Raw genomic sequence first — 26,773 nt, 5'->3', positions numbered from 1 at the left:
CCAGGACCCTGGGATCATGACCCGAGCCAAAGGCAGAGGCTTAACCGGCTGAGCCACCCAGGCACCCTCAAAGTATTAACACATTTAAAGAATGTGTCAGTAGAATTCCAGGTAACCCTCATCATTAATCTTCTGGCAGGTTTCCCAGTCTCCAGCCTCACTTCTCCCCAGTCCACCCATCAGACAGCTGTCAGAATCATCTTCCTAGTAAGCAAATCTAAAAACATTATTCTTCCCATTTAAAATCTTTTAATAACTATTGTCTAAACTCTGAAGTTCTTACCATTAAAATCTCTTAGACCTGGCCCTTCCTTGCATTCTCCAACTCAGTCTTTTACTTTGTGCCTTTTGAACTCTGAGTTCAGGCTATGTCAAACCACTTGCCCTTTTCCAATGCACGTTGTATACCATTCCTCCTTCTATGGAAGCTGTCACTTGCCCTAAAGGCTATCTTAGTGGTGCTCTGCTGATCTTGCAAGACTGAGTTCAATGCCATAACTCTATGGAATCATTCCTGAACGTCCTAGTAGATCTGACCTCTTTCCTCTGTGTCATCCCTGCATATACTTTTATCACAGCGTCTTTAACACTCAATTGTACTGTGTTTATGACTTCAAGGTCCATGAGGATGGGCACCTATTTTTATTCATCTTTGTCACATCAATGTTAGGTACTAAAGAAAGCACTCAATAAAAATGTGTTGAATAAAATGATCTAAAACAAATACCCAGATTCTTAGTTCTACTTTTGACTTCCTATCCTTTTCTGATACATCCCCCACAAGTCCCTCGCTGGCACATTTTTGTCATGCACTGCACCTCAGCCTTTCTTTCTGATCTGCTCTTTTCCCTTTCATCTTTTTCTTTAGAAATTCTTGGCTAATCTAATAGGAAACTCCAATAAGAAATTCTTGGCTCATCTAATAGGAAACTCCAATAACTTCTCTTGGTTGATTTTCTTTCCTGCTTCTTTCTTATCCAGAATAGAGAGATCCATTTAATTTCTGGTTACATCCATTTTCCCTCAACTATCTATACCCCGATTGTAATCCTTTGAACCTTAAGAGGGAATGTGATTTCCACACACATTCACATATATGGACAATATTTGCCAAGCATAGGTCTGTATCCTATCATATAGTTTCACCTTATTTTAATTTGGAGTTTTTGGAAGATTCAGAACATGTTCTGACCTGGAATGGCAAAAATTGTGTGCTAAGGGAAACCACCAAGGTGGGTATCCTAGGGATCTCAAGCATAGACAGTCAGGGATCTTGGCTCTGAACTGCAATTTAAGAACATCGTTATTCAGTGTTTATATCTAGAATGTCTGAAAAGTCAACATGTACACATATAGAGCCAGTCCCCTAGCCCAGGATGCCTGGGTTCATCACTCCTTAGCTTTGCCCCTCATTAGCCCTATGACCTCCAGCAGGTTACTTCAGCTCTGGTCCTAGGTTTCATTATCAGTAAAATTGAGATCATGCTAGAAATAGAATGCACCTCTCATGATTATTTTGAGGACTGAGAGTTAATACAGTACTTTGGACAGTGCACGAATATAGTAAGTGAAATGTAATGCTTAGCTATTTTTATCCGGTCACTTTAGGAGAATCTACAAAACATCTAATCAAAACTTTTATTACACAGTCCTATTTTTGCAATGTTCTATAACACATTTTACAAATTTTCACTTTTTATGCCCTGCTTCCTAACGACAAATTGCAGTAACAACAAAATCCGACCTGTCCACACCAGCTATTTTCTGTCCCCCATACCATCCCAGCTCAGAATTCACCCAGAAAATAATGAATGAACAGAGACTGCCTCGTTTGTTTGTTGTTGTAAACCAATACGCAGCCTAATTCAGTTTAACTAGATCCAGATGCTGTCTCGGGCGGCCAGGCGGGGAGGAGGTAAGGCGGTGCGCCAACAGAGTACAGACTGGCCAGAGGAAGCCACACCCGATGCCTGCTCTGTCCGGCACCGGCGACCGCGACCACAAGTCAGAGGCAGCGGAGGAGGCAGCCGGGGCTGGGGGCAGCGACCGGAAGTGTGGGCCGCCGGGGGCGGGGAAAGGAGGCGAAACCGGGAGCCCCCGGCGGGCGGCCTATCAGAAGCGACGGTCCTAGCGGAGAGGACGGAAGAGATGGGATGTAGTTCCGGACGCGGCCGCGCCGCCATCTGTCACCTCAGCTCCGGCAGCAGCAGCCCGTCGCCCCAGCGCCGCCACCTGTCTCCTCGGCGGAGGCTGCTTCCCAGTCCTGCCACCTGTCTGCCCTCTTCTTGTCGCTGGTTTCTGTTCCAACATGGATCTGGTCGGAGTGGCATCGCCTGAGCCCGGGCCCGCAGCGCCCTGGGGACCCAGCAAGGTGAGTGGCGGTCGGAGCTGACGCACCTGCCTTGGTCACCCGGGCTGGTCCTTCCGAAAGGCCCGGAGAAGGTGGCAGGCGACTCGGGAAATTCTGAGCGGGACTCTGGCGACCTCAGAAGGTGGGGACGGGTGGCGGGACTGCAGAGGTGGGATGGGAGAGGTGGGGAGAGCGGCCGGGGCTGCTAGTGGCCACTGTCGGCGGTTTGGGCTCTCTCTCTAGTTCTGCGCCTTGATTTCTGAACCTCCGTAGCAGATATTTGGGCAGGGCTGGCTTAGAGACTCTGACGTTTGAGGGAAATCAGCGCGATCTTGTTTTTCACGGGCCAAGTGAGTCAGCCGAATAACACACAGAAAGCCCGACGGAGAGGTCATTTTGGCAGCTGTTTCCTTAACTTGACAAATGCGGTTATCCGACTGAGGCAGTTTTTTGTTTTTGAAGGAGTAAAAGGTAAGTCCAGGCGTACCTCCCTCCCCCAGGCTAATATTTGGGTGTACACTACGTACTGTAAAAAACGGTTATGAATTCTCATTAACGTTTAAAGCTTTTTCCTCTAGTGACCAGCTGTTACGTTTATTTCACATTTGGTTTCTGGTTTTCAGACTGCTCCTTTGCATCATCAGAAGGATGAAAAGACTCTTCTACCGCTGTATTGAGGGTTTGCTTGAAAGCAAGAGAAAGCAACATCAATTGGGATGTTGTGTTTCTCAAATTAAGGTTGGAAAGAATCCAACTTTTATAGCTTCCTAATTGTTTTTCACATGCTGTCACGGAATATTTGTTCCGTTTAAAGGGTCCCTCGTTTTATTAAATCTTTAGGCTAGGCCTTAACAGAGAAAAGAGAAATAATTGGCTATTAAAAGGAACTTATGAAAGTTTAATTAAAGTTAATTTTATGAAAGTTCTCATACAACTGTAGGGAGAATTTAAGATAATCCATTGGCAGATGTGGTTATATCTACATGTTATTTTGTGTAATTTCTTCTATTAAGCCTTGTTTACAAGGCCAAGATGAGTAGACATAAAAAGACAAAATCAGTAGCCAGATACTAACAAATGTATGCTTTACATGTTAAATTCCTCCAGTTAAGCGCCCAAAGGCCAATAAAAATGTCAAATGAGACAAACATTGGTCAGGATACCTAATGTCAGAACAAATTTCACTTACAAAGCTAATTCAGTAATAAAATATTTGTTATCAGTCGTATTTTCATTTATGTATGCATCATCAGAAATGTAAAATTTCATTTTCATCATTCAAAAAAAGTAGTACTGGAGTTTATTGATGTTCTGGGAAAACAGCATTTTCACAGTCCAAACAATTAGATGCTACAAGTATCTCTTAATCCTTTCCTTCTCTAACCTCTTGGGAGACCTGATTATCAAAGGCTTCGTGGAGGAGGTGGAGATTTGAGGAAGTTCTTAAAAAATGGGAAGAATGTCAAAGACCAGCAGTTCTGAAATTTTTTTGGTCAGGACTAATCAAAAAATCATTGAGGACCCCAAATTGTTTATATAGGTTACATCTATTGATATTTGTCATATCGGAAATTAAAACTGAGATATTGAAAAAAAATTTATTAAATGATTTAAAAACCATTATATGTTAATATAAATAACATTTTATACATAACCCCCCATATTCCAAAACAAAAAAAAATAGTGGTGTAGTATTGTTTTGTATTTTTGCAAATCTCTTTAATGTCTGATTTTTTTTTTAAGAGTTTATTTATTTTTTTGAGAGAGATATGAGAGAGAGAGAGTGAGCTGGGGGAAGGACAGAGAGGGAGGGAGAAGCAGGCTTGGGTCTCTATCCCAGGACCCCAGGATCATGACCTGAGCCAAAGGCAAATGCTTAACCAACTGAGCCACCCAGGTGCCCCTAATGTCTGATTTAATAGCAGACCTTTTTTGTCTGTTGTGTATGTTTTATTTGAAGTATATGAAAAAAATCCATCCTCATAGATGCATGGATTATAGCAGATACAATCAAAGATGGCCAATAAAAGCATAGTAGATGTTCTGAGAACAAACTGAACTAATATCTAAAAATGCACATTTATATCCTAAACCCACTACCTTAGAAAATTTTGGAAAATGTGAGAATATTCAAATACACATTCCACAAGCCATCAGAGTTCTGTTATCAGATCTGTTGTAGACTGGAAAACTCCACTCTACACTCTTGAGAGAATAAGACTGGAAAAGACAGAGAATGTCTTAGTACAAAATAATTTTGATCTCACAGACACCCTGAAAGGGTTTTGGGGACCCCTCCCCCAGGGTCATGGGGTAGCTAGTTATAAAATGCCAAACTGCTATTATGGATAAAGAATTTTAGTGGATATTCCAAGAATGGAGGATTGGCAAACTGTAGGCAGAAGTGAGGAAATATATAGCTCTGTTGGAAAGAGAACTGTAAAAAATAAATTCATGGTACTCCTCAAAACTGTCAAGATCATCAAAAACAAAATCTGAGAAACTCAGCCAAAAGGGGCCTAAAGAGGCATGATGACTGAATGTTATATGGTATGCTGGATAGATAGGATCCAGAAGTAGGGAAAGGACGTTACGGAAAAACTAAGGAAATCTGAATAAAGTGTAGAGTTTAGTTAATATATAAATATGAGTTCATTAATTATGGAAAATGTACAATACCAACACAGGGGAAACTGGGTATGCGATATTTGGGAACTCTGTTATCTTTGCTATTTTTCTATAATTCTAAAACTAACATTAAAAGTTTTTTAAAAAATTGGTGTTGTATAGACCCAGATGATGTTTTCCAGAGGCACTTGTCTTCAGAAGTAAAATTGCCTGCTTAAATATTCTACCCGAATTATATCTTTTAGTTGCATTGGCAGAAAAGAGACCTTCCTGTGGGTTATGATTCTCTTAACTTGCTTTAAGATGAAGACTGAATTTTTGTTATTATGTGCCTCCTTCATATTAACTGTTTTTTATTTACTTGATTCTTCCCCACAGTTGTCTGCAGGACGAGCAGCTAGGGGTGCATCTTTAGGAGATGTAAGGAAAGGGAGATAAGTTCCCTCTAATCTGCAGCCAGCCTGGTATTGAAGAAAGTGGTAGTAGTAAAGAACTCCAAGGAGCAGAGTTCAGCAATGGGTTTTCCAGAGGAGAGGAAAACAGGTCAGGTCTCAGAGGTCTTCAGCAAACAGGAAAGAAACAATCAAGGAGCTGGTTATGGACTTGATAGATGTCATTTCAAGCAGAATAACTAAGTGGGAAGGATTGTGTGGGGTTTCCCATCAGATCTTTATGCTGTGGGGAGATTATGCTGATGAAGGGAATAGTGGGAAATGACATTGGATAGTGAAGGTGGAGCCAGATTATGGAGGGCTTTTTTCCTTCTTATCTCCTTAAATTTATCATTATTTTTAACATTTAAGAAAGTTTCTCTATTCACAAAGAGTGTTTTTGATTTATTGAGGAGTTACAAGGTGATAACAGAGGATTCCTCTATATACATCCTGTGGTGCCCATTCATAGGAGGGGCTCCTCGTAAATTTTCTGAGGCCCCCTGAGATGGTAAACCCCATGGAGGATTGCCCCCCGTCTGGCAGCTGTCTCTCACACAGCCCAAAAATTTTTATGGAGGGCTATTGACTGCTGGTTTGAGGAATTTGTATTTGACTTAAAAGTGTGGAAGTTGGCAGCCTTTGTTACTTTATTTACTTTTACCAGTGCAAGTTGCCCCGGTGTGAGTCGGCCCAGCTGAGCTGGTCAGCAAAGGTACAAGGAGGGGGATGTACAGCTCTAGAGCCCAAGGCTCCAAAGAAGCAAGATCAGTAGGACCGGGTGATAAGGATATCTTGGTGCTCTCAGGGATCTCTATGTGTTTCCCTTTCTGGTTCCGTCTGTCTTGGATGTAGGTCAGTCTCTGACTGAAAATAACAGTCACTGCTTGTCAATTTTGCCTCTTCTGAGAAATTGTCAGCTAATACTTCATTTAACATCTTAGTAAAATTAAGTGACTGCTGGCAAACAACTAGAAGCACCAGAAGTGGCTGGCCAAAGGGGCCAACGTCAAGATGGAGAAAGGGATGTTAGAATAGTAGGGGTGTAGAAAGGCATCAGACCTCTGCAGCCTGGGGACAGCCTGGCAGTTCCGTGAAAATATTTCCAGTGTTTCTTTTCAGCACATGTTGTTCAGTGAATACGTGAGTGCCTCTTTATATCTGAAGCTCTGTGCTGGGCTCTGAGAATGAAAAGACCCTGCCCTTCAAGGGGCTCATGTTGTATTGTGGTTGATACATTAGCTCTAATACAGTCACTGGTCCTGCACTTAATAGTATTTGCACAGTGGTATGGGAGCACAAAGGCAAGGCTCTCATTTCGTCTGATGAAATTGAGAGAGAGTTGGTGATGCTTAATTTGGGGAAATAGAGGAGGAAGAAAATCCACTGAGAGAAGAACATGTGTGAAGGCATGAAGGGGTTAAAGTATGCCACAATTAACATATAGTTTTTGTTATTAGAGCATAAGTTACGTAAGGGCTGAGATTGGAAAGATAAAGTAGGTCAAATTGTGAAAGGCATTCGTTGTTGAGGAATTTGGATTTCATAGTATAGGCAGGATTGAGGTTTGCTTCTCATATTTCCAGGACAAGGTGATTAGGGAAGCAGTATAGCAAAATGCTGAGGGCAGCCCCTTAAGTTCTACTGCCTTGGTTCAAATCTCAGCACTTCCATTTACAGTGTTATCTTGAGTTAAAAACCTTTCTGTGTCTAAGTCTATAAAATGGGGATGATATTATAACTATGCAGTGCAATTATCTATGCAGTTATGCAAATTATGTATATTAGGCAAGTGATTCAAATATAGTGAATATTCCAGTGTTGCCTTTTATTCTATTGTCATTGCAAAATGTGGTTGACAGATCTGATTTAGGGAATATAGCCATTTGCCTTTTGGAACCTGGACTTTGAAACTGATCAGACCAGACATTTCTAGGCTAGGGGGCAGCATTATGTATTCTACCTAGAGGATTCAGAAAGAAGTCAGCTGGAGTCATTAGCCAAAAGGTAGCTCTATTCTCCAGATTACAGAGAACTTCAAGATTCTAGACCTCAAAATCCTCACCAGGAGAGTACTCCAATGCACTTGAAGATCTGAGTGGATGAAAATCACACCAGACCTTGAGAAAGGCTTTCTTGTTTTCTCCACATCTGGCTTTATGTGAGGCTGGAATAATTGTGCAGTAGGCTAGTATAGGTATGTGCTGGGGGCTGGGGGCTGGGTGCATCTCATTAATCTCAGGATGAGACTAGATAAAACTTGATTCTGACTCACTTAGGCATAAATATAGTTATCATTTATCACCCTTAAGAGCTTCATCCTAACAACCTGAACCAAGTAAATTCCTGAGCCTCAATGCTATGGAACCTGAGCAAGGGTGGTAGGCCAGCTAGAGGACCTAAACTTGACCTAAAAGTTTTGTGGCTAAAACAGTTATCATCATATGCTATATTCTAAATTCTAAATTAGACACTCAGCAGTAGTTAAGGAATGAGTTTGGACTTTATCCTAAAGGCAGTGGGAAACATTAAAACAATCAAGAGCTGTGAGTAATGAAACAGAACTAATCAAATCTGCATTTTAGAAAAGCTGTTGTGCTGTGGTGTGGAAAATGGAAACAAGCAGGACTGGAAACAGAAAGATTAATTGGGACTCTCTTTAGTAGAGTAACCCAGTGATGGGAGGGTGATACTTAGGAGTATAATCTCAGAAGGGAGATAGAGAAAGCTGGGAGAGCGATTTAGATGTATTATTCAATATTAGTGGTCTTAATCACTAGACTATCAAATGTAATCATTTGCTGCTGCTAAGTAAAGCTTGCCCCCTCAAAAATTAGGAATTGTGAAATAAACTTATGGTTTATATTTCAAGAGGGCTGAGGTAGTGATGTCATTGAAGAGGGCCAACTGGCTGATCGTCCAAGAAGAGTCTCACAGAATATTGCTTTGTTGTAGTGGTATTGTTTCAAGGCTGTGTCTCAGCTTCTAAAGTTCAGAAATGTAGTTTTTATTGTTTGTCATTGTTATTTTTGTTTTAACATATTCCCAGATGTCTTGAGAGGGGCTGACATACACTTACACATGTAGAAGACTTACTCCTTAAATTAGAAGGAGTTGTAACTTCTAAGTGGGTTTCGAATTGCGCCAGTTGGTGTAATCAGTTCCTAAAAGAGAACCTACAGGGGCATCTGGCTGGCTCAGTTGGTAGAGCATGCAACTCTTGGTCTCAGGGTTGTGAGTTCCAGCCCTACTTTGGGTGCAGAGATTACTTAAAAATAAAATCTTTGGAGGAAAAAAAAGAGAGACAGAATCTACATGGTAAGCCAGATTAAAAGCAGATTATTTTGTGAGCATGGAATCAGAACAAGAGTGGTTGCATGAACTCATCAGGTAGTGGGGTGGTGCTGTATGTGGGGTGATGCTATATATACAGGAGCCTAATGTTCCTCCTCAGCTAAAAAGAAACAGGTTGGAAAGTGCTTCTGACAGATTTAGTTTACATTTATCCTTGATTAGATTTGAGCTGGGAGATATCTTTACCTTTTTTTTCTTAGAGATTTATTTTATTTATTTGAGAGAGAAGAGAGCACGGGAGCACCCGTGTAAGCCATGGTAGAGGGGTGGGGCAGCAGGAGAGGGAGAGAAATCTGAGGTAGCCTCCCATGCTGAGCATGGAGCCTGATGCGCTCAATCCCATAATCCCAAAATCACAGCTCGAGGCGAAATCAAGAGTCAGATGCTTAACTGACTGAGCTACCAAGGCACCCCGAAATTTTTACTTTTAAGATGATTTCTTTAAGTAGGTAATTATTTATTTTGGGTTAATTTTTTAATTCTCAAAAGATAACCATATTTTCAAGTTTGGAAGTTACTTTAATTTCACAGTTATGAATTAACCCTTCCCTTTTCTTTAAATAGTGTCCGTGGGCTATCCCTCAAAACACAATATCTTGTTCCTTGGCTGACGTAATGAGTGAACAGCTAGCTAAAGAATTGCAGTTAGAAGAAGAAGCTGCCGCTTTCCCTGAAGTTGCGTAAGTAAAATTAATAAAGAATCTATTTTGTCTAGCAGCTTATTATAAAAGTTTTAGGATTTGATTAGTGATTGTCCTGGCCAGTGATTAAGAAACACATTTGAAAAGCAGTGTGGTAGGAAGAGCACCGTACTGGGAGTTCACTGATATTTGAGTTTTTGTCCTGATTCTCTGATTAGTTGTCAGTACTATCTTGGGCAAACCACTCTGTTCCTCTGGGTTTTAGTTACTACAACAGTTGAACCACATGATCTCCAAATTAGCAAATAGTGAAGTAAGATACAGTTTGGATCATACGTTTTATATTTTATTTTTTCATCCATGTTATCTCTCCAGAACACAGAACAAATGAGGTTTGAATCTCAGTTTAGATTTTATTATAGCCCCTTCAGCTTTTCTCTTGCAGCTTTCTTAATCCTAGTTGGTGCTCTCCCAGGTGCCTGAGGGCAGCTGGACGGAAAATGGATGATGCGATCAAGTTTTTCCCATTGCTTCTTCAGTACAATTTGTAACAATAAAAAGGGCACGCTCTTCTCTTATAATTGGTAGCATCTGTTTACACGAGCACGTTATTTTAGTTTATGTTGCCTTATTTTGAATAGTGTCTCTGAAGGACCATTTATTACTGGAGAAAATACTGATACTTCCAGCGACCTAATGCTAGCTCAGATGCTACAGATGGAATTTGACAGAGAATATGACGCACAGCTTAGGCGTGAAGAAAAAAAATTCAATGGAGATAGCAAAGGTACTGTGACCTTATGATGACACCTCCATTGGGTGGCAGGAAATGCTTGTAGCACGCTCCTAAATAAATCTTCACCTATTTTTGCCTTCTTAAGTTTCCATTTCCTTTGAAAATTATCGAAAAGTGCATCCTTACGAAGACAGTGATAGCTCTGAGGATGAGGTTGACTGGCAAGACACCTGTGATGATCCCTACATACCAGGTATCAGTGCTTTTATTTTCTGGGGATGGGGGTAGGGCAGGGACAGAGGAAGACTAAGTTTTCCAATGGATCTTTGTATTTTATATTTATCTTTGAATCTCTTTTGGTAATTTACTGTTAGATTCAAATCTCTTTTCAGACAGTATTGAATGCAACAATTTAGTCTTTGTTACTTTTACATAAACTTGGCTTGTCTTAATCGCCTTTAGCAAAACCAGTTCCTACTCCCAAAAAGGGTTTTATTGGAAAAGGAAAAGACATCACCACCAAACATGATGAAGTAGTATGTGGGAGAAAGAATACAGCCAGAATGGAAAATGTAAGTTACAGGAAGTATTATCTCTGAATCAAGAGTTTTATTGGTATAAGTTAAAAGCATGGGATTCTAAATACAATATCTTATCAAGTCTACTTCCTTAAAATTTTTTTTAATTAACGAATAAAATAAATACAATATCTTAAATTTCTAAAAATACCGTTCATAAAGGTATTGTAGATGATATTATAGCAGTACCATGAAAACTCAGCCACTAATGAGAATGTACCTCAGAATAAAATTCCACAATATTAAGAAAACTGGTTTGATTTGCATGGATTCTAAAATTAAGAAATAGTTCTTATGTAAGTAGCATATTTATTTTTCAGCATATTGCTTTCCAGTAGCACTCCCTACCCAAGAAACAGAGATCAGTGGTGATTGGGGGATAGAAATGGGAGAGAGAAATACTTTCTACTATATACACTTTTCTATTTGTTGAATTTTTTAATCTTGTGACCCAACTACCACTGCAAAATCAGAAATAAAATGTAATTTTAAAAAAATCAAAAAAGAAAAATTAGCACTCTTCCTCCTTTATAAGCCTTGTGGTTAATAGAAAATGTTTAGACTTTAGAACACAAATATTTGTTAAGTAAACTTATTTATTTACAATTTTTTTAATGCTTTATTTTTTGAAGTAATCTCTACACCCAGTGCGGGGCTCGAACTCTTGACCCCGAGATCAGGAGTCATGTGCTCCACTGACTGAGCCAGCCAGGCACCCCATATACTTATTATTAAATTCTAGAAATAGTCCAGATCTGACTTGAACAACCCTCTCCAGCAGAACTTTATGTGATAATAGAGATGTTCTATATCCATGTTAACTAATAGTAACTGTATTTGGCAATTGAGCACTTGAAATTTGGATGATGCAACCAAGGAGCTGAATTTTCAATTTAATTTTAATTGATTTAACTTTAAATACCTACATGTGGCTAGTGGCCACCATATTGGACAGTCGGTTCTGTCCAATAATTGTCATGGTGTGGGCATAGCTTGCTATATTAACCCACTCCTCAAAAATAATTAATTATAAGATTGTATTTCTTTGGTAAGATTTGGGGTAGCCTTCAAAATACAATGTGTTCTTTGTCTAATGTAAAAGCAAGGTGCAGAGCATATGCCGAAATACCTTAGTTTTTAGATGTGATTCGGTATTTACTGTGCTTTTCTTAAATAGCCTTGCTCTCCTTTCTGTTGGGTTTTTTAGTGTGTTATTTTTTTCTCTGTAATACTTATGGGTTCTGCTTTTTTAGCCTAATCATCAGCTGAGTAAGAAACCTGTTCCAAGTAAAGACCGATCTTGCTTTTTTGTTATTACCATCCCCATTTTAAAGTCTTCAGATGCTAATTTTTTTCTTCTTTTTGGCAGTTTGCACCTGAGTTTCAGGTAGGAGATGGAATTGGAATGGATTTAAAACTATCAAACCATGTTTTCAATGCTTTAAAACAACATGCCTACTCTGAAGAACGTCGAAGTGCCCGCCTCCATGAGAAAAAGGAGCATTCTACTGCAGTAAGTATTCTTACATTTTTTTCTTTGATGCAAAGTTCATATTAGAAAACTTCATATTAGTGGAAGAACAAGACAAAACTTCATGTCAGAACTGACATTTAGTGGTCATAACTCATTTGAATATGAATGTTTTAAGACTTCAAAAAATCATTTCTTGTTCTGACATTTATAATAACTTAATTCCTGATGTTTTACATTAGTGAAGATGGTATCTGATATCTTGAGAATAAAGTAATTTTTAAAACTTTAGGAAGAAGAACTAGTAGTAACTACGCTAGCAGAGCTCTTTAAACTTTGAAGATAAAATAAGGTTTTGACTAAGTGAGTGTCTGGTTTTTAATAGTTCTTTTAGATACTCACTTTCAAAGGCATTGGAGTTAGAGTTATGGAAATGAATTGTATTTTGACAACACTCTTTTAAGAGCCTGTTATATATACATCTAGGTAAATTAAATCATAAAGGTAAAATGAAGTATATATTTTAAATATATTAGATACTAGAAATGTCTCAGAAAATGTTTTGTTATTACCATTTTCATTTATAGTGCTTTATCTTTTGCAGGAAAAAGCAGTTGATCCTAAGACACGTTTACTTATGTATAAAATGGTCAACTCTGGAATGTTGGAGACAATCACTGGCTGTATTAGTACAGGAAAGGAATCTGTTGTCTTTCATGCATATGGCGGGAGGTAAATGAGCAAAATGTAGTACCATTGTGTCAAAATCTTAACCCCTTCTCCCCATATAAATGGATTTACACAAAATCAGTGCCACCTGGCAAGCAGAATAATGTAAAAAGTGTTGTAGAAAGTCTTAGATAATGTAAGGATGTACAAAGAAAAACAATCATCCTAATCTCACCATCCAGAGATAACCGTTAATCAATTTGTGTAGACTCCTTCAGTCTTTTTTCTATGCATATATTATTTTCTACATTATTAGAATATTATATCATACAGGCTGCTGTATGTGACAGAGCAAAATTTGCAGCTGGGTTTGTCTCAGAACCCATGGTCTTTACACTATGAAGTCCTTTAGCACCAAGTTGAGATGGATATGCTTAGATCAGTTACTGATTTTTGCTCTTGTAACTCTGATCCTTTAAGAAATACCGACTAAATAATGTTTGCATCATTTAAGGAAATATCTTGTAAAGATCTTATGCTATTTAGATCTTACCCACTTCACTTTTGTTACAAGGGCTTAGGTGAGTAAAAAGTGGCATGAGTAAAGGAGATATTTTTTAAAGTGGAGCCTGTTTAGAGAACATGTTTAAGCCAGGAATGTGGAATCATCTGGTCACTTACGTTGAAGTCAGCCAGCAAGGCTTACTACCTTAGCGATTCCTTTACCTCAATAATGCTTACAGACAAAAATGTTAAAATAGATTCCAGAATTATTCTAGCTCTTTTTAGGTTCAGAAGGTATTTACTGTGTACTTAAGGGGATTCAGACAACTACTGGTTAAGTCCTTGCCTTTGGTTTTCTTAATTAGTCTCCCTTTCTAGATGAGACATACATGTGTAATCGTATATCGAATTGTACTGTTAAGTTTTAAAATTAGAAGGATAAAAATGAATGTTAGGATAAAATAGCTCAACATTTTTCAAGCTATGTGATCTGGAGCAATTTACTAAACTTTTTTAAAACAGTGACCCTTATTACCTCATAGGATTTTGTGGTGATAAATGAGATCATATTTGATCATGACTGGTATATAGTAATCTTAATAAATATTTATTTTTTCCTTACTTTAAGCTTTGTCACCCTCTTCCCAAATTTCCTTTAAGGGTTCCCTAAGACCAGGCAAATATAACTTAATGGCACAAATTAAAATGAGAGATTACTCATGGTAGAAATGAAAACTCTACAGAAAGGATTAAAATGGAAAGTAGCCTTTATCTTATCAACTCTCATCTCACAGATCTTTTCTTCAACTGTTAACAGTTTTTAGTTTAGTCTCCCAGGAATTTTTATGCACATATCCCTAAATTTGTTTATACAAAAGAGATTATTATTATTATTTTTTTAATGATTTTTTATTATGTTAGTCACCATACAGTACATCCCCGGTTTCCGATGTAAGGCTCGATGATTCATTAGTTGTGTATAACACCATGCAATACGTGCCCTCCTTACTACCCATCACCGGTCTATCCCATTCCCCCACCCCCCTCCCCTCTGAGGCCCTCAGTTTGTTTCTCAGAGTCCATAGTCTCTCATGTTTCATTCCCCCTTCTGATTACCCCCCCTTTCTTTATCCCTTTCTTCCCCTACCGATCATCCTAGTTCTTATGTTCCATAGATGAGAGAAATCATATGATAGTTGTCTTTCTCTGCTTGACTTATTTCACTTAGCATTATCTCCTGCAGTGCCGTCCATGTTGCAGCAAATGTTGAGAATTCGTTCTTTCTGATAGCTGAGTAATATTCCATTGTATATATGGACCACAACTTCTTAATCCAGTCATCTGTTGCAGGGCATCTCGGCTCCTTCCACGATTTAGCTATTGTGGACATTGCTGCTATGAACATTGGGGTGCATATGGCCCTTCTCTTCACTACGTCTGTATCTTTGGGGTAAACACCCAGTAGTGCAATGGCTGGATCATAGGGTAGCTCAATTTTTAACTTTTTAAGGGACCTCCACACTGTTTTCCAGAGTGGCTGTACCAACTTGCATTCCCACCAACAATGTAGGAGGGATCCCCTTTCTCCACATCCTCTCCAACAATTGTTGTTTCTTGCCTTGTCTATTTTTGCCATTCTAACTGGCGTAAGGTGGTATCTCAGTGTGGTTTTGATTTGAATTTCCTTGATGGCTAATGATTTAGAACATTTTTTCATGTGTCTGTTAGCCATTTGTATGTCTTCATTGGAAAAGTGTCTGCCCATTTTTTGATTTGTTTATTTGTTTCTCGTGTATTGAGTTTGAGAAGTTCTTTGTAGATCTTGGATACCAGTCCTTTATCTGTAGTGTCATTTGCAAATATATTCTCCCATTCCGTGGGCTGCCTCTTAGTTTTTCTGACTGTTTCCTTGGCTGTGCAGAAACTTTTAATCTTGATGAAGTCCCATAAATTCATTTTATCTTTTGTTTCTCTTGCCTTTGGGGATGTGTCATGAAAAAGGTTGCTTTGGCCGATGTCGTAGATATACAAAAGAGATTATACTCTCTGTTCAGATCTTAGTTTTTCAGTTAATAGGTCTTTCCAAGTGTATAGCACCCCATTTTTATAGTAGCACATTCCATTATGTTAATGAGTTTATGGCATCGCCAAGAGGAGAACATTATAGCAGTAACTGTTATGGTTGATAAAAGATAATTACATAATAGAGTACACAGATAGGAATATCCTTGTACATCTGCTTTGGTGTCTTTTTGCAAATATACCCTTAAGCTAAATTCTAGCTTTGAAATTACTGGGACAAAGACTGTAAGCACTCTTTTTCCTTTTTGTTAAATAGTGGAAGGCCTCAATGAATGGAGAGTACCAGCTGGCTGTTGTAGCAAGCAGAATATCTTGCTTTCTTTTATTTATTAAAAATCTAAAAAAATTTCTTAATGTCACACCGAAGGTCAGAAATCTTTAATTTGTGTTTATCTTTTAATTTTAATGATAGGGCAAATGTAGTTTTCCCTAGGAGCTAGTCAGATCTACACGTTGTTGTACATTCTATAAATGTCAGTAGATACTGACAGATTGCCCTCTGAGAAGGTTAACTAACTTATGCAGCTGTATGAACCTGTTTCCCTCATTCTCATTAATGTTTATTAGCATTATCCAACTTAATTTTTTTTGTCAGTGTAAAAGATGAAAAGTACCATTTCGATATTTTGCTGTACATTTATTTGTGATTAGGTTGTACATTTTTTCCAGGGGCTTTATTGGCCATTTGTATTCGTTTGTCTTGTCAACTGCCTTGTTTATCCTTTATCCATTTTCCGTTATGCTTAATGATACTTTGATATAATGAATGACCTCTCTTTCTTTCTGGTGGAATTGGTATTGTAATCTGTACTTGGACATTTGTAATTTAGAAAGACTAGAGAGCATTTGGTTTTCTACAACTTTTCTAAAAGTAAATGCTTTTAAAAGTTTGCTAGTTTTCTATGCTATGTAACAAATTACCACAGATTTAGCATCTTAAACAACACTCATTTATTATCTCATAGTTTCTGTTGATCGGAAGTTTGAGTGGGCGTGGCTGAGCTGCTCAGGGTCTCACAGGGCTATAGTCTGGGTGTTGGCTGGGTTGCATTCCTTTATGAAGCTTGGGGTCCTCTTCTTTGTGGTTCAGTTCACTGCCACTGTAGGACTGCGGTCTCTGCTTCCTTGTTGACTGTCAGGTGGGGGCCACGCTCAACTTCTAGAGGTCCCTGCAGGTCCTGGTCATGGTCCCCTTTCATGCAACAGGTCACTTCTTCAAAGCTGGCAGGAGAATCTCTCCCTCCAATCTGCTAAGACTGAGTCTTAGACATTGGAATGTAATCCTGGGAATGACTATACCATCACCTTTGCCATACCATGTAAGCTAATCAAAGGAGTGTCTGTTCTACCCACACTCGAGGTGAGGGAACTGGAAAGAGTGTGTACTCCAGGGACTGGGATCTTGGGGGCCATCTTGGGACTCTACCTACCATAAAGCTGTCTGGTTTCTATCACTTTCAGGTTGGCCAAGTAATCAACAGTTATCAGAATAGTAACTTGTGCTTTATCCCTGAGTTAATAGAATGTACTTCCTTCCCACCCCAACCCCCTTCCAAAACAGTAATAAATAAGCAAAAAACATCAGATACATGTTATAGTAGTTAAAATATGGTGATTAAAGTAGTTAAAATATGGTCATGGCAACTGGTTGACTACTTTCTATTAGTAGGACAGGAAAACGTTTCTGAGAAAGTGACGTTTAAACTAAGATTTGAATGATACATCTAGGGTACAGTGTAAAGATCAGGTGGAAGAACATACTAGACTAGAGAACAGCTAGTGCTTATGCCTTAAGACAAGCACAAACTTGGTGTTTCTGAGAGCCTCTGAGAAAGCCAGTACACTGGGAGCACAGTTGTGAAGGGGAGAGAGGAGGCCGGAGAAGTAAGCAGAGCTTAGATTAGGTAGGACTCTGTAAGCCAGGGGAAGGAGCCTGCTCTTTAACTGTAGTGGGAGCCAAAGCTGTGATTTGGTTTTTGTTTTGAAAGATTACTTAGACTGCTGTATGAAAAATGAACTATAGGAGAGGTAAGAGAAGAAGCAGTAAGGTCAGTTAAAAAGTTATTGTACTAGTTTAAATAAGAAAGAACAGTGGCTTGGACTAAGGAGGTGCAGTGAAAATGAAGACTAGGAGAGACCATAGGGATGCGCTATGCAGGGAAGAGTCAACAGTGTGTGCTGTTGGATTGGATAGGTGTGAGAGGGTAGGTTCTTGGCTAGAGCAGCTGGATGGTGCCATTTACTGAGATGAGAGTGAAGAAAGGCAGGTTTAAGGTGCAATTAATAAGAATTTTGTTTAGGACATGTTAAGTTTGAGATGCCTGCTAGATACCCAAGGCATGTCAAGTAGGGATCAGGTAAATGGGCCTTAAGTTCTGGAGAGTTGGGACTGAGGGTAGAAATGTGGTAGTTATCTATATATAGATGATATTTTTTTAAAAGATTTTATTTATTTATTTGAGAGAGAGAGCACAAGTAGGAGGGAGGTCAGAGAGAGAGAGAGGAAGAATCAGGCTCCCTGCTCAAGTGGGGAGCCTGACGCAGGGCTCAATCCCAGGACCCTGGGATCATGATCTGAGCTGAAGGCAGACGCTTAACCGACTGAGCCACCCAGGCACCCCTGTATAAGATGATATTTAAAGCCATGGGACTAGGGGGCACCTGAATGGCTCGGTTGGTTGAATGTCTGCCTTCAGCGTAGGTCATGATCCCCGAGTCCTGCAATCAAGCCCCGCTTTGGGCTCCTTGCTCAGGAGGGAGCCTCCTTCTCCCTCACCCCACCTCCTCGTGCTCTTTCTCACTAACTCTTAGTTACCCATTGTTCTGGTTCTGTTTTAGTTGCCACCTGTATCATGAAGCCTTGTCTGGCCTTCCCAATCCAAAGGGACCTGTCCTATTCATGGACTTGTTTTATCCTCTCCTGCCCCTCCTTGCATATTCATAGGGCAAGGACCTGTTTACTCACCTTTTTATCTGTTAGAAGTGAAAGAGACATTTTAAAAAGCTGTTCTGTTTTGTTGCTTATTGAATTTTGCCAATAAACCATCCCAGGTGGACTGTAGCCTATTTTTAAGTATGTATGTCTTCATTGTTCCTCAAGTTTGATTTGACAGTCATTAAGTGAAGATTATATTATGGTTTGTTGAAAACTGGTTGACAATTCATTTGAAAGTGTTTTATTTAAAAAACCAAATCCTAAGGTTTTATTAAGACCCAAAACCTAAAAGCTTAAAAAACCACCAAAGCTTGACATTCTTAGAGAAGATAGATCTAATTTGTATCATAGAATTTTTATTTTGAAATTGTTTTACTTGGGAGCTGGCAACTTACACTCACTTAATTTTTTTCTTCCACTTAGCATGGAGGATGAAAAGGAAGATAGTAAAGTTATACCTACAGAATGTGCCATCAAGGTATTTAAAACAACCCTTAATGAGTTTAAGAATCGTGACAAATATATTAAAGATGATTTCAGGTTTAAAGATCGCTTCAGTAAACTAAATCCACGTAAGATCATCCGCATGTGGGCAGAAAAAGAAATGCACAATCTCACAAGGTAAAGAAAATCATTGTGCTAGAAGTTATCTAGGGTTATTACCTTTTTGGATTAGGCGTACTAGCCAGGCAAAAAAATCCATCCTTTCTTTTAAACTCATTTGTGGAAATTATGGAAGGCCTCGAAATTCTAGTGTTCAGTGAGGCTTTCTATAAGAAAATATTTCCTGGGTATAACCTCAATTCATACTTTTAGGATGAATAAGTCATTTTCTTTTTTCTTTCCTCAGTAAAGTTTGAGGGAAACAAAGTCATTTTCTGCCTAAGACATTTTCTCATATGTCTACATGCTGCCATTGCTCAGCTGCCAGTTAGGCTTATCATAAGTAATGATTTGTTTTTCTGTTTCAGAAAATGTTTATTATATCTAATGTTGTTAATTTGGTGGGGACAGTCTGACCAAATTGCATTTTGCTTTAATTTATTAGACTTGGTTCTCAATTCTCTTAAGCAGAATTTATCAAGGAATTTATCAACCAAGTAATATAGTAATAATCTTTCTCAATAAACCTTCCATATCTTTATTAAATGTTTAATTTTTGTTCTAAAGATATTTGTGTTTAAATGTAATTATATCCATATTTATTAGTTGCAAAATTCTTCTAATTAGTAGGATTTGTAAGTAGAATAACTTTCTGGCTGCCCTTCTATCTCTTTTCCATACTTTTGAGATCTCATCCTTGCCTTTCTTAAAATTCTTCAACAGCTTCCATAGTCTTTAGTGTAAAGTTCAAAGGCCTTCTCTGATGTGGAGGCCACCTGTTTCTGTAACCTCAACCCACATTGCCCCTTCCTCCAACTCAAGATCCATCTATGTTGATTGACATACATTCCCCAAATGGACACTCTTGAATGCTTCCGTGCATTTCCACAGTCTGCTTCCAGCCCTATACCAGCATTTCCCCCACACTGTCTTCATTTGGCTAATTCCTTTTCACCCACTTCTTATACTAAGCCTTCCTTGATGCTGCGTGCTTCGTAGCTCCTACCCACACCCCTGCCAGTGCATGTGCCACATGACACTGTGATTGTCTCCTCACCTATCCGTGCCTGCCAGAAGTCCATGGCTCTGTAAGGGTAGAGACTGGGTTTTTACCATCTCTTGTTAGGTAGTTGGTGAATAGGTAAAATATTCTCTCCTTCTGATTTTTACATTCTTAAATATTTCTTTCTGTGTAGAATGCAGAGAGCTGGAATTCCTTGTCCAACAGTTGTACTACTCAAGAAACACATTCTGGTTATGTCTTTTATTGGCCATGATCAAGTTCCAGCCCCTAAATTAAAAGAAGTAAAGCTCAGTAGTGAAGAAATGAAAGAAGCCTACTACCAAACTCTTCATGTAAGTTGTGCTTTTTAAAGCGTTCACATATCAGCTTTTAAAAATATTTTGCCTAAACATTAAAAAATCTCCTAAAATAGTACTATTTTAAGTTCATGTAACAAGGACAAGCTGAAGTTTGTGATGAATATTAACATTGAAGAGCTGTCTTTACATCAGTATGCTATTGTCTTGAGTCAATTAAGAAAAATCATAGAGCTAAGGAACTCGTGAAGCCTCATTGGTTAGCTTTAGTGACATGGAAGCGTGAAGCTCTTATTCACAAAACCATCTATTAAATAAGAGTGGACATTTCCGTATTTGGCAGATGTCATGCCTCATTAGTTTGTATGCCTTCATAAATGTCCTAGCTCTTAACAGCTAAGAAAATGCCTGTCGTTGGGAAGTTGGCAGGGAGCAGATTTAGTTTCATTATAAGAGTGATGGTAAAAACTGAAGATGGGAGGGAGTGGTCTCTCGTATGTGCACAGGTCTTAGAGTTGGGAGGCACACGTCAGGCATCTTGAAGTCATTTATGCTTCAGGGCAGGAACTGAATTCCGTCTGAGGTCCTTCCAGCTTAAGAAAATGTTACTAAAACTGTCATTCCTCTGTAGTTTTGTTTGTTTGTTTATGTAGACTGTACCCCCAACTTGGGGCTTGAACTCATGAGCCCAAGATCAAGGGTCACACGTTCTACCAAGCAGGACAGCCAGGCGTCCTGCCTCTGTAGTTGTTTTGATTGAATAGCAGAGAAGCCTCTATGCTTTTTACGTAGTCTCTACAAAAGCGCTCACATCCTGCAGCAGCTGATGTGAATATGAAAGTGTTATCCAAATAATTTTTTAAGGCAGGGGTAGGGAGATAATTCAACTTTCTCTGCTTCCAATAGGAAAACCTGAAAAGGAAAGTCAAGTTCATTTTTCTGGCTTCGTTGGGCAATGGGGTGACTGGGGAAGAGATGAAGTAGTGATATGCTCTTTCTATTTGATTCTATGAAGCCTGAAAAATAAAACATTAATACTGATACCTGCCATAAGAAATCAATAATGAATATATAATGCCACTTAATTTGTAAGACTATCTCTTCCACACTATGTCTGGCAGGAAGTACTTTTGACCTTGTATAAAAAGGTGAAAAAAATTTTTTCACCCACTTTATGAAGGGAAGTGGCTTTTAGATCCTCTGGTTAGTGACCATAACATGGCTGCTTTCATACCCTTTGGGGAACCAGGTCTGCCCTTTGGTCTCCTGATCTCATTGCTGTCACATAGACAGGGAAATAGAGTGTCATACTCATCCCCTTCCATTGTCTCAGTGTTTCCCCCTAAAAACAAAAAACAAAAAGAGCTCAGTTTTAGACTGTACATTGCTTTTTCTGGGAAGTATTGGTTGGCATAGACATTTTAGTGCATATTAGAATTGTTGCTCACTTCCTAAGTATCTGCCTTGCCTCCTCACAGTTGATGCAGCAGTTATACAATGAATGTACGCTTGTCCATGCTGACCTCAGTGAGTATAACATGCTGTGGCATGCCGGGAAGGTGAGAGGACATTTTGTTAATGTTCACACAAAATGACTTGATGTAAATTACTGAATGTATACTGAACATATGCTCTACATTTAAATAGGTCTGGTTGATTGACGTCAGTCAGTCTGTAGAACCAACCCATCCTCATGGCCTCGAGTTCTTGTTCCGTGACTGTAGGAATGTCTCACAGGTGGGCATGTAAACTAATATGTATTTTTATAGGCTATAACAGATTAAAATATTTTTCTCATCCCTAAGAAAAGTAAGATGATCATATTCTTAGAAATTGAAGGAAGGGTTTGGTTACTGACGGCTTTTGAGATAAAGATACAAAGATCAGTTTGTCAGATTTCATTTTCAACAATAAGTCGATTGTATGCCTCACATTTGGGCTATTTTAATTTGCAAGGGAGTGAGTTTTTATTTTGACTGCAGATATTTAAGCAGTCAAGTAGACATTTAATACGTGCATAGTGCTTTGAGTAAAGCTGGTATTAGCAAGCCTACATGCTTACTGCCATTGTTATTACCATTAAAAGGAGAATAGTCTCAGTGGTACTGTGTCTGATCGCTGATTTCTATTAGGGAAACAATTTAGGGAAGCTAAAACTCCATAATCACAGAGTTAGGTCACATTTGTTTGCTATTTCTAAAGGAAATTAATTGTTAGCAATAGATTCAGGTAAGAATGGTCTTTCTAAATGATAGAATAACTTCATATTGGAAATAATTTCTGAACCTACTTGAAGATTTTAATTCACGGGATTTAGTGAATATTTTGAGTCTACACATTTAAAGCATTGCCACCCAATTTTATATATACACTCACGTATAGCTGCAGAAGGTGCATTGTGACAAATCCAGAAGGTGGCGCGGATGTGTTCAAGAGGACAAATGGCAAGTAGAACCTGAGCAGCGTAGTTAAACTTGAAATGAGAAAAATCTGTGGTTTAAAAATTACGGAGGGAATTCACTGGTATCTTATAAGTATACTAGTCTCTTGTTTTTTGTTTTTGGGAGAATTGTGCTATAATATCTCCTACTGACTTATGTTTCTTTTCTAGTTTTTCCAGAAAGGAGGAGTAAAGGAAGCCCTTGGTGAACGAGAACTCTTTAATGCTGTTTCAGGCTTAAACATTTCAGCAGATAATGAGGCTGATTTCTTAGCTGAGGTAAATGTTGTGTGCCTGTTATTCACCATGCTAATGGAAAGCTGGATGGAGTAGATAGTAGAAACCCAGAGCTCATTTTAGTCTTTTTTTTTTTTTTAAGATTTTATTTATTTATTTATTTATTTGAGAGAGAGTGAGAGAGTGGGGGGGGCAGAGGGAGAGGCAGAGAGAGACTCTCTAGCAGACTCCACACCCAGTGCAGAACGTAATGGGGGGCTGGATCCCACGACCCTGAGATCATGACCTGAGCCAAAACCAAGAGTTGGATGCTTAACCAATTGAGCCACCTAGGCGCCCCTCATTTTATTCCTTTATCCCCTCAAAAGCAAAATTAGAGATTTTTCTTTCCTTGAGAGGTTTTCGGTCCTTTCCAGACTTAAAACCTAGGATAGACTTATAGCAAAACACTTCTTCAAGGAGTTCACAGTTCAGTTAAGATGGACAAATAACACCACTTCCCTGCATATGAATGAGGAAGTGGGCTCGTGAACACTGTGGGTGATACAGAAAGGAGTAACACACAGTCCCTGCCTTTAACTGAATATAGAAAGTTAGCCATGGTCATCCTCAGAAATACCCAGTCATTACAGTGTGGATCTACAGGACTATTAAAAACAAACAAAAAAGCCCCAAAAAAACCCTTGCAACAGAAAAGTTCTCTTAAAATTGAACAAAAACCAAAAAGTGAAATAGCAGCTAATTATTCCCAACAGTATACCAAAGCAGAGAATGATTATAGAGTCTGTTCCAGAACTCCTCAGTATGACTTGATTTGGCCAAGCTGTGGTGGAACCTAAGGGCAGAGGAGAAGTCACTAGCACAGTACAGTTGCCCAGTGAGTGGGTGTTACTACTGTTGTGGAACCAACATTAGAATCTCCTTTTTTTTTGTTTCCTGAAAGCTTTATAGGGCAGGGCACACAGTAAGTAAAATATGCAATCCTAGTTGCTAGATTGATGAAGACACTAAATATTGACTTTGATAATACAATCGAGTAAAAAACATACACGTATGCGTCACCCCACAGTGCATGTCTGTGAGACACTATAATGTGTGTCACATGTTGTAATTCTTTTTTTTTTTTTTAAGATTTTATTTATTTATTTGACAGACAGCGAGAGAGGGAACACAAGCAGGGGGAGTGAGAGAGGGAGAAGCAGACTCCCCGCTGAGCAGGGAGCCCGATGCGGGGCTCGATCCCAGGACCCTGGGATCATGACCTGAGCCAGAGGCAGACGCTTAATGACTGAGCCACCCAGGCGCCCCCACATGTTGTAATTGTAATTCAAGGCCAGTGTCCTTGGGAATCACCTAGTTTTAAGAGAGTAAAAATGCTGGTTCAGTCTGAAGTATGGTTTCTGTGAAGTAAGATTTTGACAAATGGATTCAATGTATTAATTTTGTAGATAGAAGCTTTGGAGAAAATGAATGAAGATCATGTTCAGAAGAATGGAAGGAAAGCTGCTTCATTTTTGAAAGATGATGGAGGTCCGCCAGTCCCATATGATGAATAGCACGAACACCCACTGCTTTCATTGTTAACACAGTGGTGATTGTCAGCTGCCAATGGCAAATGAAGTTATGGGTGACTTGAAATACCAAAACCTAAGGAGTGTACAATGGTGCTTCTGTGCTTTTTTCCGCCCTTGTAACCCATATGCCAGATGTTTGGAATTTGTAGCTCAGCGTTGGGAGAATAAAATGTCACTACCTCTCATCTTATGAACAGGATAAAACAATTCTTTAACAGCTATAGGTTATCTAGCTGAAATCAGCCTGATTTTACAGGATTCGTGGTATAAAATGTTTTGATGAGAATTTTTGAAACTTAAAAAGGTAACATTTCCAAACATGGGAGGAAAGGACAGGTGTGTTTACAAGGGAGGTTTTTATTAAAACATACTTGCCCTTTTTCACCTCCCTGTTTTGTGTTACATCTTTCCTCAAATATATTATTGGCCTAAAATTAGCCCTTCTTGTTTTTTTTTCAGATTGTGACCATGATTCTAAAGGAAAATTTCTTCTCTTTAGTAGGTGACATAAGTGGAAATTTGGTTGTAAAATGACTGACAGAAATAGAAATTTATTGGCACATCATGAATATGAACTGATTTTCTCTTTTCCGTACTCATATCCAAGACAGGGCGTCACAGATCTCTGAGAGAGAAAAATATATAAGAACTTCTTAACTATTCAAAGTTTTTAAATTTAACTTTCAGTTTTTCTACATTTAGGTGAAGTGGTTAGGATAGAATCATGGTGCGGCTGCTTTGCATTTATAATGAAAATGTAAATTGTCTGGAAGGATGCAATATAATAACCATGTTTGACATATTTTAATGAAGTCAGTTAAACAAAATTCAGTACATTTCATTCAAACTATATACTTAATTGATTTTGAGAGAAATAGAGCAATCTAATTAGAAATATTAAATAATCACATGATGAAAAGTATGTATAAAACAACTTGGGTACCAAATTAACCCACGTAATTTGAACTACTGGCCTCTCTCCATAATTTTTAGTATTGGCCGGATGTCACTTCTTAAATAAAGCAAGCACTGTAGTGGAAAAGTACATTGGCTTTGTTAGGGTTGAAGTTCATTAACGACAATGTAATCATTCCTCCTATTATTGAAGTCAGATTGACTTTAGAGACCTAGACTTTCTGCTACTAATAACCCAAACTTCCTGTCTGGTACTGGAAAGTAACAATTTGAAACATCATTTACACTTGAAAGCTTTTTTAACATTATCTTAAAATGCCAAATATGTTCTTTCTAGAAAAATATTTATTTTTGTTTCTGTTATATAGTTTTTAACCACATTTCAGAGAAGTATGATGTTGGATAGATACTCATTACATTTCTGAAATGTTCACTACTATGAAACAAGGATTTAGATGACTGGTGATTATTGGCTTTACAGAAATTTCAGAGAACTAATTTTAAAAACCATGAACCATTTAAAAATTGTTTTGTTTTGTTTTCTGACATACTCTGTTTGGCGAAGAGCAGCAAACCATTGCTGTGTGGCATTCTTGGAGTGTGCTGTGAACATGCTTTTTAAGATATTAAATAGCAAGAGAGCATTTTAGAATTGGTTCTTTGTGTGGTTTCTTACTGTTCTTTATGTTAACTTATGTCCTGGCACCAAGTTACCCCTTCTGTATAAAATTAAGTAGTGCCATCTTAAGTAGGTTTTCCCCATTCAACTTCTCATATTTAGATTTAAATAAATGACCTACTTCACATTACAATAGGTTTTTCTCTTGTGCATCAGAGAGTAAATATTTCACTTAAGGGAAGAAGAAAGTGGGAAGTGTTGGTTTGCTAAGTAAAGACTCAAAATAGGAATGGGACAGAACCACAATTTGGAAATAAGGATATTTTGCTCCACTTTATTGGAAGTAGATACATGAATATCTCTAAGTTACACAAATAAGAATGTAGAGGATTTTTATATCAACAAAATAAGTCTTTGCATTTCCTTTTTATAAAAAATCAACTTTTCTGCTTAAGAAAGTAAGACATGCATGCTCATTTGAATTTAAATATTACAGGAATTCAGAAATGCTAAAGTAAAAGTCCCTTATATTCCAGAAACCATTGTTCATAGTGTGGCATGCATCCCTGCCAATTTTTTCTCCTTCAGCATATGTTATTATTTTAAAATACCTGAACAGAAAGCAGGATGCAGTGAGGCAGCTGATGGTGAAATGTTGGTTATGGTAGACCCCTAAGGAAGATGAA

The 26,773-nt window shown here is 38.5% G+C and overlaps 1 protein-coding gene across 1 annotated transcript; it reads left to right on the top strand.

Annotated features, from left to right (window-relative positions):
* Positions 1–1,982: 1,982 nt before the first annotated feature.
* Positions 1,983–26,117, top strand: RIOK3 (RIO kinase 3). Its single transcript, XM_026496092.3, has 13 exons — positions 1,983–2,371; positions 9,328–9,443; positions 10,046–10,191; positions 10,286–10,393; positions 10,603–10,712; positions 12,088–12,231; positions 12,794–12,921; positions 18,803–19,000; positions 20,179–20,338; positions 21,781–21,861; positions 21,950–22,039; positions 22,914–23,021; positions 24,428–26,117. Exons 1-13 carry the CDS (start codon positions 2,309–2,311, stop codon positions 24,533–24,535), a joined length of 1,560 nt encoding a protein of 519 aa, XP_026351877.1. The 5' UTR covers positions 1,983–2,308; the 3' UTR covers positions 24,536–26,117.
* Positions 26,118–26,773: the final 656 nt, after the last annotated feature.

Source organism: Ursus arctos, unplaced genomic scaffold, assembly GCF_023065955.2.
Source record: "Ursus arctos isolate Adak ecotype North America unplaced genomic scaffold, UrsArc2.0 scaffold_17, whole genome shotgun sequence".
Lineage (NCBI taxonomy): Eukaryota > Metazoa > Chordata > Mammalia > Carnivora > Ursidae > Ursus > Ursus arctos.
The sequence above is the reverse complement of the archived record's forward strand: the minus strand, read 5'-3'. Positions and strand labels throughout refer to the sequence as shown.